Source organism: Echiichthys vipera, assembly GCF_963691815.1.
Source record: "Echiichthys vipera genome assembly, chromosome: 2".
NCBI lineage: Eukaryota > Metazoa > Chordata > Actinopteri > Perciformes > Trachinidae > Echiichthys > Echiichthys vipera.
The window spans coordinates 34,738,845-34,754,526 of record NC_139827.1 but is presented as its reverse complement, the minus strand read 5'-3'; the positions used below and the strand labels follow the sequence as shown (position 1 = coordinate 34,754,526).

General features: G+C 39.0%; 1 protein-coding gene across 1 annotated transcript in view; it reads right to left on the bottom strand.

Annotated features, from left to right (window-relative positions):
• The window catches only part of tenm3 (teneurin transmembrane protein 3), a 261,242-nt gene that overhangs the window by 101,170 nt on the left and 144,390 nt on the right, over positions 1-15,682 (bottom strand). Inside the window, exons 7-11 of the mRNA XM_083929171.1 lie at positions 12,781-12,864; positions 11,446-11,570; positions 7,087-7,342; positions 3,041-3,142; positions 2,643-2,837 (exon numbers count right to left, since the gene is read on the bottom strand). Of these exons, the coding sequence (XP_083785297.1) occupies positions 2,643-2,837; positions 3,041-3,142; positions 7,087-7,342; positions 11,446-11,570; positions 12,781-12,864 (762 nt within the window). The remainder of the gene's footprint in view (positions 1-2,642; positions 2,838-3,040; positions 3,143-7,086; positions 7,343-11,445; positions 11,571-12,780; positions 12,865-15,682) is intronic.

The following is a 15,682-nucleotide window of genomic DNA, read 5'->3' as shown; positions in this document are numbered from 1 at the left end:
GATTACACAGGGGTTTAGATGCAAGTGATAAAAAATAGAATTTGAATATTCATTCATGTACTTCCTGTGCTTTTGTAAAATCCCATTTCTTCACTGCCTTGTACCTACACGATGTGGGTTGTACTCTCCTACAACAATTCTATTTAATCTCTCCCATGGCAATTAATGGCATTTATTTATTTTCTAAAATGAAGCCGTTTTCTCAACAATAATGCAAAGCGTATGTGAGGTTTTACTGTCTAGCCTCAATAATGCTCACACTCTTCAGCTGTATAGTCCCATATTATTACGTATTATCCCGTGTTATGGACTGCTTGCAGGAACGCACTAGTTTTTAAGGATAAACACTATGGTTGTGCAGTCAGACACAACGAGAAAGAGAACAAGACATGTGCTGTGTGTGAGTATTTCCATAAATATATAATCATTTCAGCTTAATATGCATGGATATGGTTAACTAAGGAGGACACATTAACAATAAATATAAAGTGTAACAGGCACATTTATATATAACTAGATTCAATAACTACATCACACAAGGGTTACAGCTATCTACAACATGTGACAGAGCCAGGGGGGACATATCAACACGACCGAACTGCTGTCAAATAAATACGCTCATTGTTCCAATGATGGAGGACAGGGACTCACACCTGAACCCAGTCCTCTTTCATATGCCATGCATGAGCCACATGCTGCTTAACCCTTTCATTGGACTGTGATATTTTTCATGGAAATCCTACAGGGCACCAACAGAATTTGCAGATTCAGCAGTCGTAAATGGGATTAACACACACACACACACACACACACACACACACACACACACACACACACACACACACACACACACACACACACACACGCACACACACGCACACACACACACACACACACACACACACACACACACACACACACAAACAGGCTCTCTCACTCTCTCCTTTATACTCCCTCACAAAGGATTAGTGTGATTGGGGATTGAACTAATCTGAAACTAATCTGGTTAGTGTCCCCTGTGATATGTATTTCCATATTTGTAAGAGTGTGTATATACATAAAGCATGTGCACACCTTTGTGTCTGTATTTGTACACACTTGGATGAGGTGAATGTGTGTAGCTAAATAGAGTGCGGAACTCTTTATGTTGTCTGTGTAGGTACAGTATGTGTGTGTGTGTGTGTGTGTGTGTGTGTCCAACCAGCAAATAGCAGATTAGTATTGATTAATTCAGAATAAATTAGTAAAGAGTACAGTTTGGAGCCTATCTTAGCCAACTACCTGTCAACTATGTGACGGTAAGCGTGTGTGTGTGTGCACTTGTGTGTGTGACAGAGAGATTAGAGTAAATTCATTTATAAATAAGCAGTAATGCTGTTTAAACAAACTACCTGTCAGCAGCTGCACTTTAGGGGTGAACTCAGCTGATACTTACATGCAGGTCAGTGGGATAATAAGCTTTTAAACTTCAGAAGATGACTTCAAACCTACCTACCTGCGACAAGTACATGGTATGTGTAGAGATAAAATCCTTTAAGGATTATACACCAGTATTCACCCTGCTATGGGCAAAAAATACCTATAAATTGGGATATTTTGGCGAAAAACTTATAAACTGAAACACAGATTAGATTCTTAGAATGTTCACTGGATTTGTTTAACTATTGTTGTTAATGTTACTTAATTATTTCTTTAAAGTTATTGATTTATTTTTGTATTTTTTATTTATTCATTTGTTTTTTAAATTAATATATTTAGTATTACTTCTTATGCATTTCTTTATGCTTCATTATGCAAATGAAGGAGAAGAGTCTTTCTCGACTGAACTCTGATGTTGGCGAAAAGTTGAAACACTTTGAATTACAGACAACTCATCGGCATAAAGAAGAACAAATGCATAAAGAAATGTATGATGAAAATAATACAGAAATGAATACATAGATTAACTAATTAAACATAAAATGAAATAAAAACATGCATTTAAAAATGCATACAAATAAATAAATACAAATTAAATCAGAAAGGTACAATGAATAAATAATGGAGCTCAATAAAACTATCATTTTATGTCATGTTTAACTATTTATTAATGCCTACATTACACTTATTTTTAATGTTGTTTTTGGTACATTTAATGACAGATTAATTAATTCATCAAGTCATTTATTTATTTAAGTATTTCTTTTTTTATTTGTATTTCCTGCATACACTGACGCCAAATAAGGAACACTCACGCCCAGTGTCCTCCAAAATACTCAATGAAATACCCCACTATAATAACTAAAACAGTTTAATTATCCTTCCAATACTACACAGCATTCATTAGATGTTCTGTAAGGTCCTCAAGAGCAATAAAAAAATGGGCACTTTGCAAGTGAAACCGATTACGTATTATTAACCAAATATAAGAAATTGCATGGTTGTTTCCGTTTAAGTAAATGTCAAGGGTAGCAATTAATGTGCCCTAAATTAATTATTTATGTTGACATTTCATTGTGTGCTAATGTCCTCACCAAACACCAGTATGTCGATGATGGTAAATGATGATTCAAAATGTCCCGGAGCAAGGGAGCAATTACTGCAAGTAACACAATATGGTACACAATAAAAATGTGTCTGTTCTTAGAAGAAATCAGTCTTACCTTCCTCACAATTATCGCCCTTATAACCAGTATTGCAGATGCAAGCACCCATAATGCAGATGCCGTGTCCTCCACAGTGGATGTCGATGCACTGGTTGGCTGGCACGTCACACTCAGTGCCTTTCCACCCGCTGTAGCACTGGCAGCGTCCACGGGAGTACTGGCCATTTCCACTGCACAGCACCGGGCAGGAAGCTGGACCAATCAGAGGCAGTAAGATGGAGCAGTCAGACATACGGGCTTCATAGACTCATCAAGTCAGACACCTTGGTAGTTCCTTTTAATCTCCCAGATTTTAATTTAGTTAGAGTTTGACAAATGACTATGTCTGTGTTCATGAATGACAAACAATTACTGCCACTGTATGAGGAGCAGAACATTTGTGTTTGTGTGCTTACCTCGAGAGCAGTCAGGCCCCAGAAATCCTGGGAAACAGTGACATATTCCCGAAAGACAATCTCCATTTCCATGACAATTCTGAGGACACTCCATAATCGACTCTGAAAGAGAGACCGAGAGAGAAACATTTTACATATATACACACACACACACACACACACACACACACACACACACACACACACACACACACACACACACACACACACACACACACACACACACAGTTATATACTGTATATACACACATACCCATGATCTACTTTTATTTTATATGGTATATCTTGTATCTCGTGCTTTATTGTTTTTTTCTTTTTTAAACTTTCGTACCAAAAACATCTTTAAATTGAACAACCCCAGGATTATCCCCACCCCCCACCACACCAACCAGAGGAGGCTACTTCCCTCCTCCTCAGTCCCTGCCCACCAAGCCCCTTTACAGCATCGGCAGCAGAGCTATGCAGCAGCAAGTAGTAAATCAGGGAATATATCTCTGTGCAATTAAAATCCCCCCTTAAGATTCTCTTTTATTTTGAGGAAGACATTTTTGACACTCTCAATAAAAAAAACCTGTCTATTTCCAGGCCCAGGGCAACGTGCTTCTGACTGGAGCTCTCAACGGCAATTGAACCTGATGTCACCAACCCACAGGGCAACAACAATATATTTGGTCAGGCCCCCCTGTTCACCACACCGAGAATCACCCATCGGAACAACCTTGACTCTGTAATGAACCAAAGTGGCAGGGAGAGCTGTCGGGCCCTAGGCCTGTACATGGTAGATGGTGGGTTCAGGGGGAACTCTTGAGGGAGGTTCACATACTCCTCAGCTCTTGGATCTAGTGTAGTAGACAACCAAATAAATGTGTTCATCAAACTCTCAAGGTCAGATGAATGACACAAAAAGGGAACCCAGTAAGCTGTATAAATTAAATCCTGATTTTAGATGGGCCCCAGTGGAGACAGTGGAGACAAATGCCTCAAGGCCTTAAGTCACCTGATCTTATGAAGGACATATCAATAATCAAAACCAATATGTCCCAAATAGAGATGGCGTAAACAAGGCCATCAATGATATCAATATGATATTTCATAAGGCAGCTATTAAAGCTGACTTCGTAAAAAAAAAACAGAGGCCTGTTAGAAGGCAAAACACTAACAAATGGTTTGATCAAAAATGTAAATCCATCAGAAAAGAGCTCAGAAAAATAGCAAATGAAAAACATCCCCAACCGAATAACCCAGCCTTACTCATTAGGTACAATGACATTTGAAATAAGTATAAATGAACAATTAGGAACAAAAAACAAAATGATACCTGAATGAAACTTGAAGATATTGAAAATGCCATTGATCAACATAAATTCTGGGATATGTGGAACAAGTTCAACACAAAGCAACAACAGACATTACCCATACAAAACGCTGACATCTGGCGAGCACATTTTGGAAATCTATACAAGATATCCCAATAAGTAGAATCATTTCAGATCAATGTATTATAAAAGACAAACTCCAAATATGAGAAGAAACAATAAAAGATAACCAAAACCCTCTTGATTTCCCAATTATTTGGGAAGAATTAATCACGCACCCAAAATCTCTTCAGCCGAAGAAAGCACAGTGGTCCAGACAGCATTAAAACAAAATGCTGAAATGTAGCACCCCAGTGATGCAGGGTGTACTGTTTAAGGTGTTTAACATTGTATTGCAGTCATGAGTTTGTCCTGGTGCTCATTCGGGGACAAATCAGACCATAATAACTACTGAGGCATCTGTGTCAGCAGCTGTCTGGGTAAAGTAGTATTTTCTTCTTTTCATATAGTCTGTGTAGTATTCTAAATAAAAAAATACTAGATTTCCTTGAGGAACACATTCGTTTCCTCCCATAACACAGCGCCAACGACCACTTACATACAATTCACACTGATTAACAAATATGTACAACAAACAAAAAAGATATTCACTTGTTTTATTGATTTTAAGAAAGCTTTTGACTCTATCTGGCATAAAGCGCTCTTTTAACAACTTCCACATTCATACATTTTGCCCCTTATACCCCAATAAGGGGCAAAATGTATGATCTGGTTAAGTCAATGTATTTGGAAAGCATGCTGTTAAAATTGGAGACAAACAACCAAATGGATTTCTTCCCCCAGAGAAGAGGCGTTCGGCAGGGCGGCAATTTAAATCCGCATTTATTTAATGTATAAATAAATAAACTTGCTGTTGAGTTAGATCAATGTGCTGCTCCTGGCCTCTCCCTCCTACATAGAGAGGTGAGGTCTTTGTTCTATGATGATGACCTTGTTCTACTTTCTCCTACTGAACAAGGACTACAGCAACAGCTGGACGTAGAGAGGTACTGTCAGAACTGGGCCCTGGCAGTAAACATGAAGAAAGCCAATGTCATGATTTTCCAAAAATGCCCCAGGTGTCAGGAGAAAAAACACAAATTTACCATAAATAATCAAGTCATTGAACAAAGCACGAGTTATATACCTACCTTGGTATAACCATATTAGTGTCTGGGAGCTTCAACATGGCAGTGAATGCACTAAAAGAAAAAGCTCCAAGTGCTCTACTGTATATGCAATCAAGAGAAAGTTTTATAATTTCCAAATTCTGATAAAAATATTTGATAGTGTCATCCAGCCCATTGTTCTGTACGGCTCTCCAAACCCAAGAGCTGAACCCAGAAAAGAGTCCCCTATGTCAGTTGGTTCTGAACTGCCCCCTCTCAGACACAGTCTGACCAGCCTCACACCAACACTGCTCTCCAAACACCAGTCAGAGTAAAGCAAATGATATCACAATGTAAAGAAACCTATCTGGACCATTGGGGAGGAAAAACTGAAAGCCAAAGTAGATTGGAATGTTCTCTTGCCCTTCAAAGAGATTCTGAATGAGCAGAATATCTGTGTACTGTCAGAGATAGAAGGCAGAGACAGATCCTGACCAAGTACAGGCTCAGTGACCACAGACTGGCAAACAAAACAGGAAGACACAGAAAAAACATGGCGAACGAAAGAAAGTAGGACAGGTGAGGTTGAGACTGAGATGCACTTTTTCCTACAATGTACAAAATGTAATAAGAAATGTTTATTTTAACTCTTTAGTTCAACTCTGTAATATATATATAGAGATAGGTGGTTTAAGGCTGTGAGTTAACTGGGGAGGCTGGATATGCAACCTGGCACAAACAAATACATTCAGTGCATGCACGTATTCTCAGCCAATCAACACATTCTAACATCCAATTACCGCGCTGCCTTTCCTTCGCACTCTCTGACACCATTGCTGGCTGTACCTAACAGGCTAATCCCTAACACACACACACACACACACACACACACACACACACACACACACACACACACACACACACACACACACACACACACACACACACACACACACACACACACACACACACACACACACACACACACACACACACACAGGAGCAGAAGCAGTTGAGGACGTTCCAGAGAGGTAAACAAACATCATACTCTTTGACTCTTTTGTTAGCGTCATTCCTCTACAGAATGAAAGTTGTTCCATGAATGTCCAATGTTCAACAATAACTTTATATGATCAGCGTCTGTGTGCTCAGCCTCTGATACGACAAAAGTTCCTCCCAAATATTTGCAGTTTACCTTAATAACAAGTTCTGATGACATGCAGTTTATAGCACATTAATTCATCATGTGTGCCTCAAAAGCTAAAAGACTGTCCAAAGTCACCTGCATGAAAGGTTCAACTGATAACAATGTGCGATTAAATAATCTTTACTACTCTACTTAGTTAAGACAGGAAGAAATATATAGCCTCTGAGATGCTGTTGATATTTACAGACTCCAGGATATTATAAAAATGTGTAGATTTGATCTAAATTCTTGTCATGCAGGTTTAACTGGTGGGGTCAGATTGATTAAGTGAGGTTGTGTGGATTGTGTTTACTGTAGAAGTTAACTTACACACACTAAGATAACTCAGGTGTATGCCAGTATTCACTCTGTGACAAACATACTGCTTAGTCTCACCTATGGCGATGGCATTGTAGGAGACTTGTTCTGTGTTGCGTCCGTCGTTGTAAAATGCCAGATGCCAGATTCCTGTGTCCAGATACTGGATGAAGCCAGCCTCGTGCACATTAACTGAGCGTGTGTGTCGGGCTCCTCCTGCAGACTCCTCCTCAGGTGCACCTGCCGGGCGTGCACGCCCTGCGTCTGCATCACTGAGTGCTCGTTTGTCTTTGGAAATGAGGCGACTACCGTCCAATAGCTCCACAAAGTCGTACTGGAAGACAAAAATACACACAATATCAGGGACAAAATTTTTCTCACAACATTAGCTCCACTTTGCTCAAGGTTTAGAGTTGATTAGAACAGTAAATGTTACATTTTTGTGGCCTAGCCAGCGGCAAGGCCAAGGGGAAGCAGTGGAGGTAAGTCCAGCAGTCTGTCCATCGCAAACACTTGGTAGATTTTTGTGAAGTTTGGTACCTCCAGAGGAATGTGGATTTTGCAAACTCTCTAACCTTTTATAAGCAGCACTGTCAACTCATAAAACACTTTGGGCCATGACAAGGTTTCTTAACCACCAATGATGAAACTTGGTTAAAAAGTTAAATTACTGATGTCTTAGACTGTGTAATAAAAACATTGTGTTAGCTAGTGGGACATTATGGTTTCATCCAACCTTAGTGCTGTTCAACACTGTAAAAATCCACACTTATAGTAAAAAGAAGAACCTGATGGAATAGGTTTTGACAATGACACACATACACTCGCACACCCTTGTCTATTATCTAAAGTGCTAACATTGAGCTGTGATAGGGGTGGCATTGTATGAAGCCGTCTTTCACAGATAAGTGGATTAGTCCCCTGATAGAAGATGATTCATCACACAGAGATGTGAGTGTAGTCAAAGGATAGTAAGAAGCTTATCTGCTTCATTATTAACCAAAAATCCATAAAGCACTTGACCTAGACACACTTGCAAAGTTGCAAAAGGGATTTGAGGTTCTGACATTTTGGGAGTTGGGATGGGACAGTATAATAGACAGGATAAACAGTTCAGTTGTTCCTCTAACTGTGACATGAATTTGACCACAGCCCATATGTTTCAGTTCAAATCAAGTAGAATGCATTTATTATACAGAAAACATCTTGTCATTTAAAAATAGAAAGTCAAAGTGTATGTTGCACCTACAATTAACATTGGTGTATGTATTTACAGTTATACAGTTAGTTATTTTGTGTATGTATGGAGAAATGACCATTTACAGCATCTCTACTGGGCTTCTTTGTAATTTGTAAAAGTCCCTTCTGCATTTTTTATGGCATACTATGCTGGCTTAAATTATATTTTAAATAAAAGGGACCTTATGATTTATGATGACCTTATTAAAGATTGTTTGATGCTTTGGTTTTCACAAAAAAGATCCCATCTGTGTCCTGTCCATGATGCAATAAATAAATATGTTTCTCAACAATAAGTAAGGTCAAGTAATTCCAGTGTGTTTTAAACATTTTAAGAGTTTAAAGTGTATTTTCGTGATAATTGGGATAATATCATGAATCACAATTATTTTGGCATCGTGAAATGAAATTGCCCAGAGGGCTCTGGATGGCTGAGGTCAGACTTTCTTCTACACTATCTCACAACCAGTGGCAGCTGCTGGTCTTTCAAGGAGGGGAAGTGTTTTTTTATTTATATGTAAATTCTACCCTTCGTTCCTTTTCAAGAAAATGATCTGTGACCTTGTCGGACCAACTAGGCGTCTTTTCCAGAGACTTGACCAGTGTCCTTTCAATGGCCAGCAGAGCTAGGCTGCTTAAACAGCCTTAGCCCAGCTGGAGCTGCTGCGGCAGGCTACTGTGAAGTGTGACCGCCTGTGAGTGACGGGGCGAGAAGCTCTGAAGATGCCGCTGCTCGTTGGGGAAAGAAACCGCAGAGTGACAGAACAGAGTCTCCAAACACAACGCTAGTCGTTTTTAACAAAGACAAAGTCGCTGGAGATCGGTAAAGTCTCCGGATCAGTTCAGAACAACGGAATGAAAAATTTGGAAAATGCTCCGGTGGATGTTTATTCTTCAAGATCACTGATTCGCTCATTTAGCTGTCAATCAAAAAAAGGATACCGCCTCAGACAGCTCATCCAATCATCATGCAGAAGCCGAGCGTCTGGGCCAGCCCACTGTCCCATAGACCCCCAGAGACGCTGAGCGTCCAATGGGCGGGACAAAGCCCAGCATTTATCCAATGACCGTCTAGTTTGGCTGCAGTGGAACAACCCGCTCTACACTTCCCCATTGAAGTCAGTAGAAGCTGAGCGTCCGACTCTGTAAAGCGCTGTGGGGATGAATGAGAAGGAAGTTTCTCCGGTTACCTGTGATAAGTAGCTGTTTCTGAACAAAAGATGAAGACTTTCTAGTGTGTATTAGTCAATGACATGTACTCAGCAGTACATACTGTATATCACCACTTTATTTTTTTTTTGGATGACATTTTAGTCTTAGAGCAATCACCACTGCAACAGTGGTGGCCACTGATCTGAATGAATACGATTTGGTTCTGGGGACACAGATGTAAACAGTCTGTGCTGGTTAAGTTATTATTCAGCAGTAGATTCAGGTGCTGCCCTTGCTTCTGTCAACAATGGTGCCCATTTATATGCTGTATCAGATTGTTTTCCTCACACATCTTATCTTCGTATCAGGACCTATGTTTCATTTTTACCATTGCATCTATTTCAGGGTTAACTGTCCTGAAGTTGGATTCCTCTCTGATTTTTCTTTACTTTCTCTTCCAGATAAGGTTCTGTGGGAAGTTTTCCCTTGAATGCTCACATGGTTTACACCTGCAGGTGCTTGGTTATTTAAGCCCCTTTCAGACATTGAATAGCCTTCATAACATTACTGACTTCCACCTGTTAAGGTGATGGCATTTTGTCAGTTTTTTATAAAATCCAATGGGAATGACGGGAATAAAACCAACAGAAATGTTTTATTCTTCTTTTGTAGAGTCTGTCCCCTCTTTTTTTTTGAGTTGCTTGTTTGGCAGTCAAAGGGCTCTATCGTGGACAAAGCGCAGAGCAACTGTCATTGTTAGTTTCAGAAGGATGCAGTTGTCATTTTCCCTCCCAGCTACCACTTTGTGTAAGTAGCATACAGTATGCACCTATACCCATCTGTGATGCCACGGCTGTGTTGGTCTGAAAATGAGGTGTGGTCAGATGCATTGTTGGCGCAGTGCTATCCTGAGGTGGCAGAAAATGATTGACCAACAAAATCGGCACAGTATTTTCTTGCTTTTTAAAAGGCACATTATTCATATAGTTAGATTAGTGATGGACTTTATTTACATCTGTGGCCCTAAGGTTAATCAACGGGTCAGGCCAGTCACATCATAAAAGTGAACATTTAGATTGATAGCGGATGATCCTCCTCCTCTTCCTCAGTTAAACATGTTTTTAGTGTATTTGATCATATGCAGTCAGATGGGGTTGTTGATGGGACAGAGGACAGTGAGACGGTGGGGGATCGGCAGCTTCGCACACAAGCAGATCTGTTCCTCATCAGAAAACAACTCGCTTCTCTGATTTCCCCAATCCACTGTTTAATTAAATAACAGTGAGTGCGAACAGTGAGAAGTGAAGGTCATCTCAAAGACACAGACTAATGCTTTGGACTCTCAACACCCTTTACATGTTTCATCTCCTATAGGAGTTTTAAATAAACTATAAGCCCGGATGTCACCTCATTGCATCTTCTTTTTACTAGGTTCATGGTGACAGTGTAGAAGATGTGGATGTTGTGCTGTGTTGTGCATGTTGTATTCTATGTATTTATGTTGGACTACTGTCTGTAAAGCTAATTGCCCCTCGAGAACATTGATACTTTTTTTTTATGTTAAATCTTGAATTGGGAAGTAAAGTTGGGACTCTGGTTTCATTCTTCTTTGCTGTATGTAAAGCATTTAGCTGGATATATTTATTTACACAACAAATAAATCTGGGTTCATGGGTTACTCAGTAGATTTTATTTTAGTCTGATGACTAAGATGTTTAACCTTGTGCTGCTGCAGCCTTTAGTCTGATGTCATTCAGATTTGTGCTGTGCTGAAAGTGATACAGAAATGTTACTCGGTCCGACTGTGTACCTGCTGCATATGCAACACGGCTCAGACACTATTCTGACATGAGACCAAAATGTTAAAACGCCATCAGATTAACGTGTAGGGTTGCATATCTGAAAGGTGTGCACCCCTTTACGTCGGATAATTAGGTTTGGTAAAAGTTTAGTCTCTATAAATGCCCTTGCAACTTGCTGGAGCTGGTCAAATAAATGAGCATATAATTGTATGTGCATGCACATGCATGTGTTTGTGCTACTAACCTGTGTGTGTGAGGGCGGTAGGCCTTTGCGTCCGTACACCCCAACAAGAGCATCTTTCTGAACGGAGATGTTGAACTTCAAAAACTGCGGTTGGTCAATATACAGCTGGGATCTCCAAAACACACCTTGGATAGAGGTGAACACAACAGCAGCAGTCAACATCTGCACTCGATGATACGCAATGATATGTTCAGCATTTCCCCTCTGTATCCCATAGAAATCAATAATGCTCACACGACCACACAATAACAAAGTCAGGGATTTGAGATACCCCAACTCTCACAATGCAAGCACATTTTACATTTTCTTTCTAAAAACTTCTTGCATTTCTGTGTCGCTGTGTCACATTAATTATTTACATCCTATATGTTCTTATCTCCTGGAAATGCTGACTTGATGCAGCATTCTGACTTCAAGTGTATTCCCAAATATGTCCCCTGCTTTAGGGTCTACTCACACTTAACATTCGTACCGTGCCCAAACACGCTTCACAGCTAAAGTCTATTACGTGTGACCAGTGTGAGTACAACTTTACTGCAGATTTGGTCAGATGAAAATATTCAAAGACGGGGGGACAATCACAATCAAGCACGGCACGGATCAGCTCACGGTATGTTTGGTAAGTGTGAGTAGACCCTTTAACATCACAATGGATTATTTTGCAAACGATTTTGCAAACACATAATTATTCAGAGAGGCTCCAAAAGTTTGTAAATAATAATATCATAATAAAGAGGCACATCCCTAAATACTTTAAAAGTTATTGCTATAAAGTTGCATTCCTTGATTTTAACTTCAAATTTTTTAAATGTTTTTTTAAATTTCTGTTCTAGTTCCCATTAATGGGCACATTCAATGAACACATTCACCACGGAGAGGTCTTTTCTTATTTAGTCTGCCAACCACTGATATATAAGGGGTGGACACAATAATAGAAACTAGGGATGCACCAACTGTGAAGTTCTGTGTTGAATTTAAAAAAAATAAAATTGTTATGGCTTTTAATTTTGTATCTGTTGATGTATCTTTAAATTACACAAAAACCTTTAATATAACCTTCTTTCATATGAAAAAGATGATTTTGAAAAACAGCTTTTAATTTATGCAACACAGCAGATAAACATCTGCCACTGTCATCGATAAATCTTTTTTTTTTTGCTCATGGCAAATATCGGCTGATACTGATGTTCTGACGATAACTCGATGCATCCCTAATAGAAATATCTGTCAGTATAAGGCAATACAATTCAACAGCCCCACAAGCTGCATCTTCCAAAACAATCATGCAGTTTAAACTGAAAATGATAACCATGTGTGCATGTGTGTGTAACTAACCTGGTGGGACATCCTGCACGGCTCGTCTCCCTACATCCACCTCTCCTGTATCTATGGTATTGTTCTCTAGAAGAAACATTTTACCTGCAGAGAGAAAAAAAAGGGAGTTCAGGAAATGCAAATTATTTAGCACATATAGCACAGGTATATCTGCAATGGTCAGAATAATAGACACAACCAAACACACACGCACACACACACACACACACACACACACACACACACACACACACACACACACACACACACACACACACAGGAGCAGACTACTTAGTTTTTAAGTTCTACAGAAGCAGTTGAGGACGTTCCAGAGAGGAAAAGTAACATTTTTGACGATTTTGTTAGTGTCATTCCTCAACAGAATGAAAGTTTTGCTTTTCCATCAAAAATATATTCAGTCTGAATTGATATTTAAAATTTTTTGACGGGTTTGACAATGACTTTCTATCCCGTTCTGTTTCCATGGTAGCAGCCAATAGCGTTGGGCGTTGCTGGTTGCCAGTTGTTGGGTGCAGCTACTGTAGGCTGACACTGGGTGAAATGCAGCTGCTTCGGAGCCTCAGTGAAGGGTGCGTTATTTGTCCCAGCAGCTGAGTGAGCGGAGACGGGCAAAAACCAGAGTCAATATAGGCCAAGCATTCACTCCATGGACTGAGAGAAAGGAGAGAAACGCCATTCAAACGCACGCCCAAATATTTTGCTGCTTTGGTTTGCTTCGTATAGTGGTTTGAGGGTTTGGGGGCAAAGATACTGTGACACGTCTCCCTGTCTGTATACTTGTACGTATAGTCATGTCTGTACTGTTACTATTATATTATTGGTATAACAGCACTATAGTGTAGTTTTTAGTTGTGTAACAGTGAGTTTCTATTTTGATAAGTCAACCTGAGTCTACCAACAGCAGGATTTGAAAATGATGATGATGAAGAGTATAACTTTGATGTAGTCATGAGATACTCTTAAGTTCAATTAGACTGCTAACTTGAAACTGGTTTTAGCCCAGTCAGGAGAAAACCGAGTACTGGTAGAAGTAGTGAAATACAGCAAAGAACTCCCAAAGAAAAAACATGACCTGAGAAATCTATATTAAACATTATCATAAGGTAGAAAAACTACACACCTGAACTGAATTTGCTGCTTTAAATGAATGTACTTGAAATAATAATTATGTCATGACAGAAATGTCATATGTCATTATGTCATATGTTGATGTCTATGACTTTTTGCAGATCTAATATGTAACCCTATACTGCGAGACATTTATTTGCCCTGTAATAGCACATGCATGGATTCCATTCCCAATGGGAAAGCCTTCAAATCCATAAGAACCACATTATTCAAACTTCTATACAAAGATATTAAGTGGATGTCGACAACATCCTTGATAATAGAAACCAGGCTTCCCTGCCTACCCCGAGGACAGACAGCTAACAGATAACAGTACAGCATGACTTGCAGCTAAATACGTCTTTTCCTGTCATAATATAGGCTTAGGCAAAATAAGTAGAGCTGTATTCATTTATTCCCTCCATATTTTACTATTTTGAAGGATATGTGCATCTCCAATCCTGTTTTTTATTTACATTATTATCAGATGTATTCTTCCTCATTTCCTTTATGCCTTTCCTTTTTCTTCTTTTATGTGCTCCGGCGACACAGCTGTATTAGTTTTATCATGTTAATAAAGCCATTTGAGATTGAAAAAAGTGAAATAGACAATTGCGAGAGAAGTAATTTTAAAAAAGAAAGAAAAAACATGAGAACGGATTTCATGAAGAGCAGGCAGGTAAACTTGTGTTCTCTCTTCTCCAAATTAAATGCTAGCAAATAATAATAGCCTAACATTTAGTTGATGCTAGCTTGCAGTGGTCTTACTTGCTCACCAGTTAACATTACTTCAGTGCTGTGTTCTGTGACTTTGAACCTGACAAAAGTGAGAGCGAAATACTTTTTATTGCGTTTGATGAACGGCAACAGACAACAGACAACGGTGTTAATACACTGCAGATCAAAAAAGATAACCACGTCGCTCGTTAACAAAAAACTGTTCAAAAATGCCAAATTGCAATTTTATGGGTTATTGTTGTTTGGAAGATTAAGCTAAACTAACTAGCAGTTTTTTTTATTTTGAATGAAAATAGTGAGTGTTTGTCATTGGGAGAGATAATATTATTTTTGAGATGTTGTAGTTTTGATAGAACTAATGCTTCATTCTAGAAGATGGAAAGCAATGGCTTTACATTAAGTATTGATTTATATATTGAATTTGAACTGTTGATTGGCTGGGCAACCTGGATGCACAACTTTCAGTAAATAAAAACCATCAAGTATTCAGCTAATCAATAGTATAAATATTATTATATATTTGAACATGTATATATTCAAATGTGAGCCATCCAGTTTGAGTGGGTCTGATGCAGCAGATAATATGAATTATGATATGGTTATCTATAATCTACAGGTGCTGTGCTTCAGTTCATCTGTATGAGATGTTGGAACATCAGCCAGTACACACTCATCCAGCCTCTATAGGCTTATGTTTGCATTGTAAAGTCAAAGCTAATCTCTGTTTTTTTTATTATTTCTAAACTTAAAATTTTCTTCAACTAATGTTAATGTAAATGTTCATTTATTTTAATTCGAATCAAAATTATTAATTAAAAAATATTGTTATTACCCTTTAATAACGAACCTTGGATCACCAAGGACATTAAGGCTATCCTGAATGAAAAGAAGAGTGCAGTCAGAGATGGTAACCGTGATGAGGTGAGTAGAGTGCAGTGGGTACTGAAACTGAAAATCAGGGAGGCTAAAGACAATTATGGGAGAAAGCTGGAGAATAAACTGCTGGAGTGGCATGAGAACCATCACCGGGTTCCAGAAGACTGGTAGCACAGGGTTG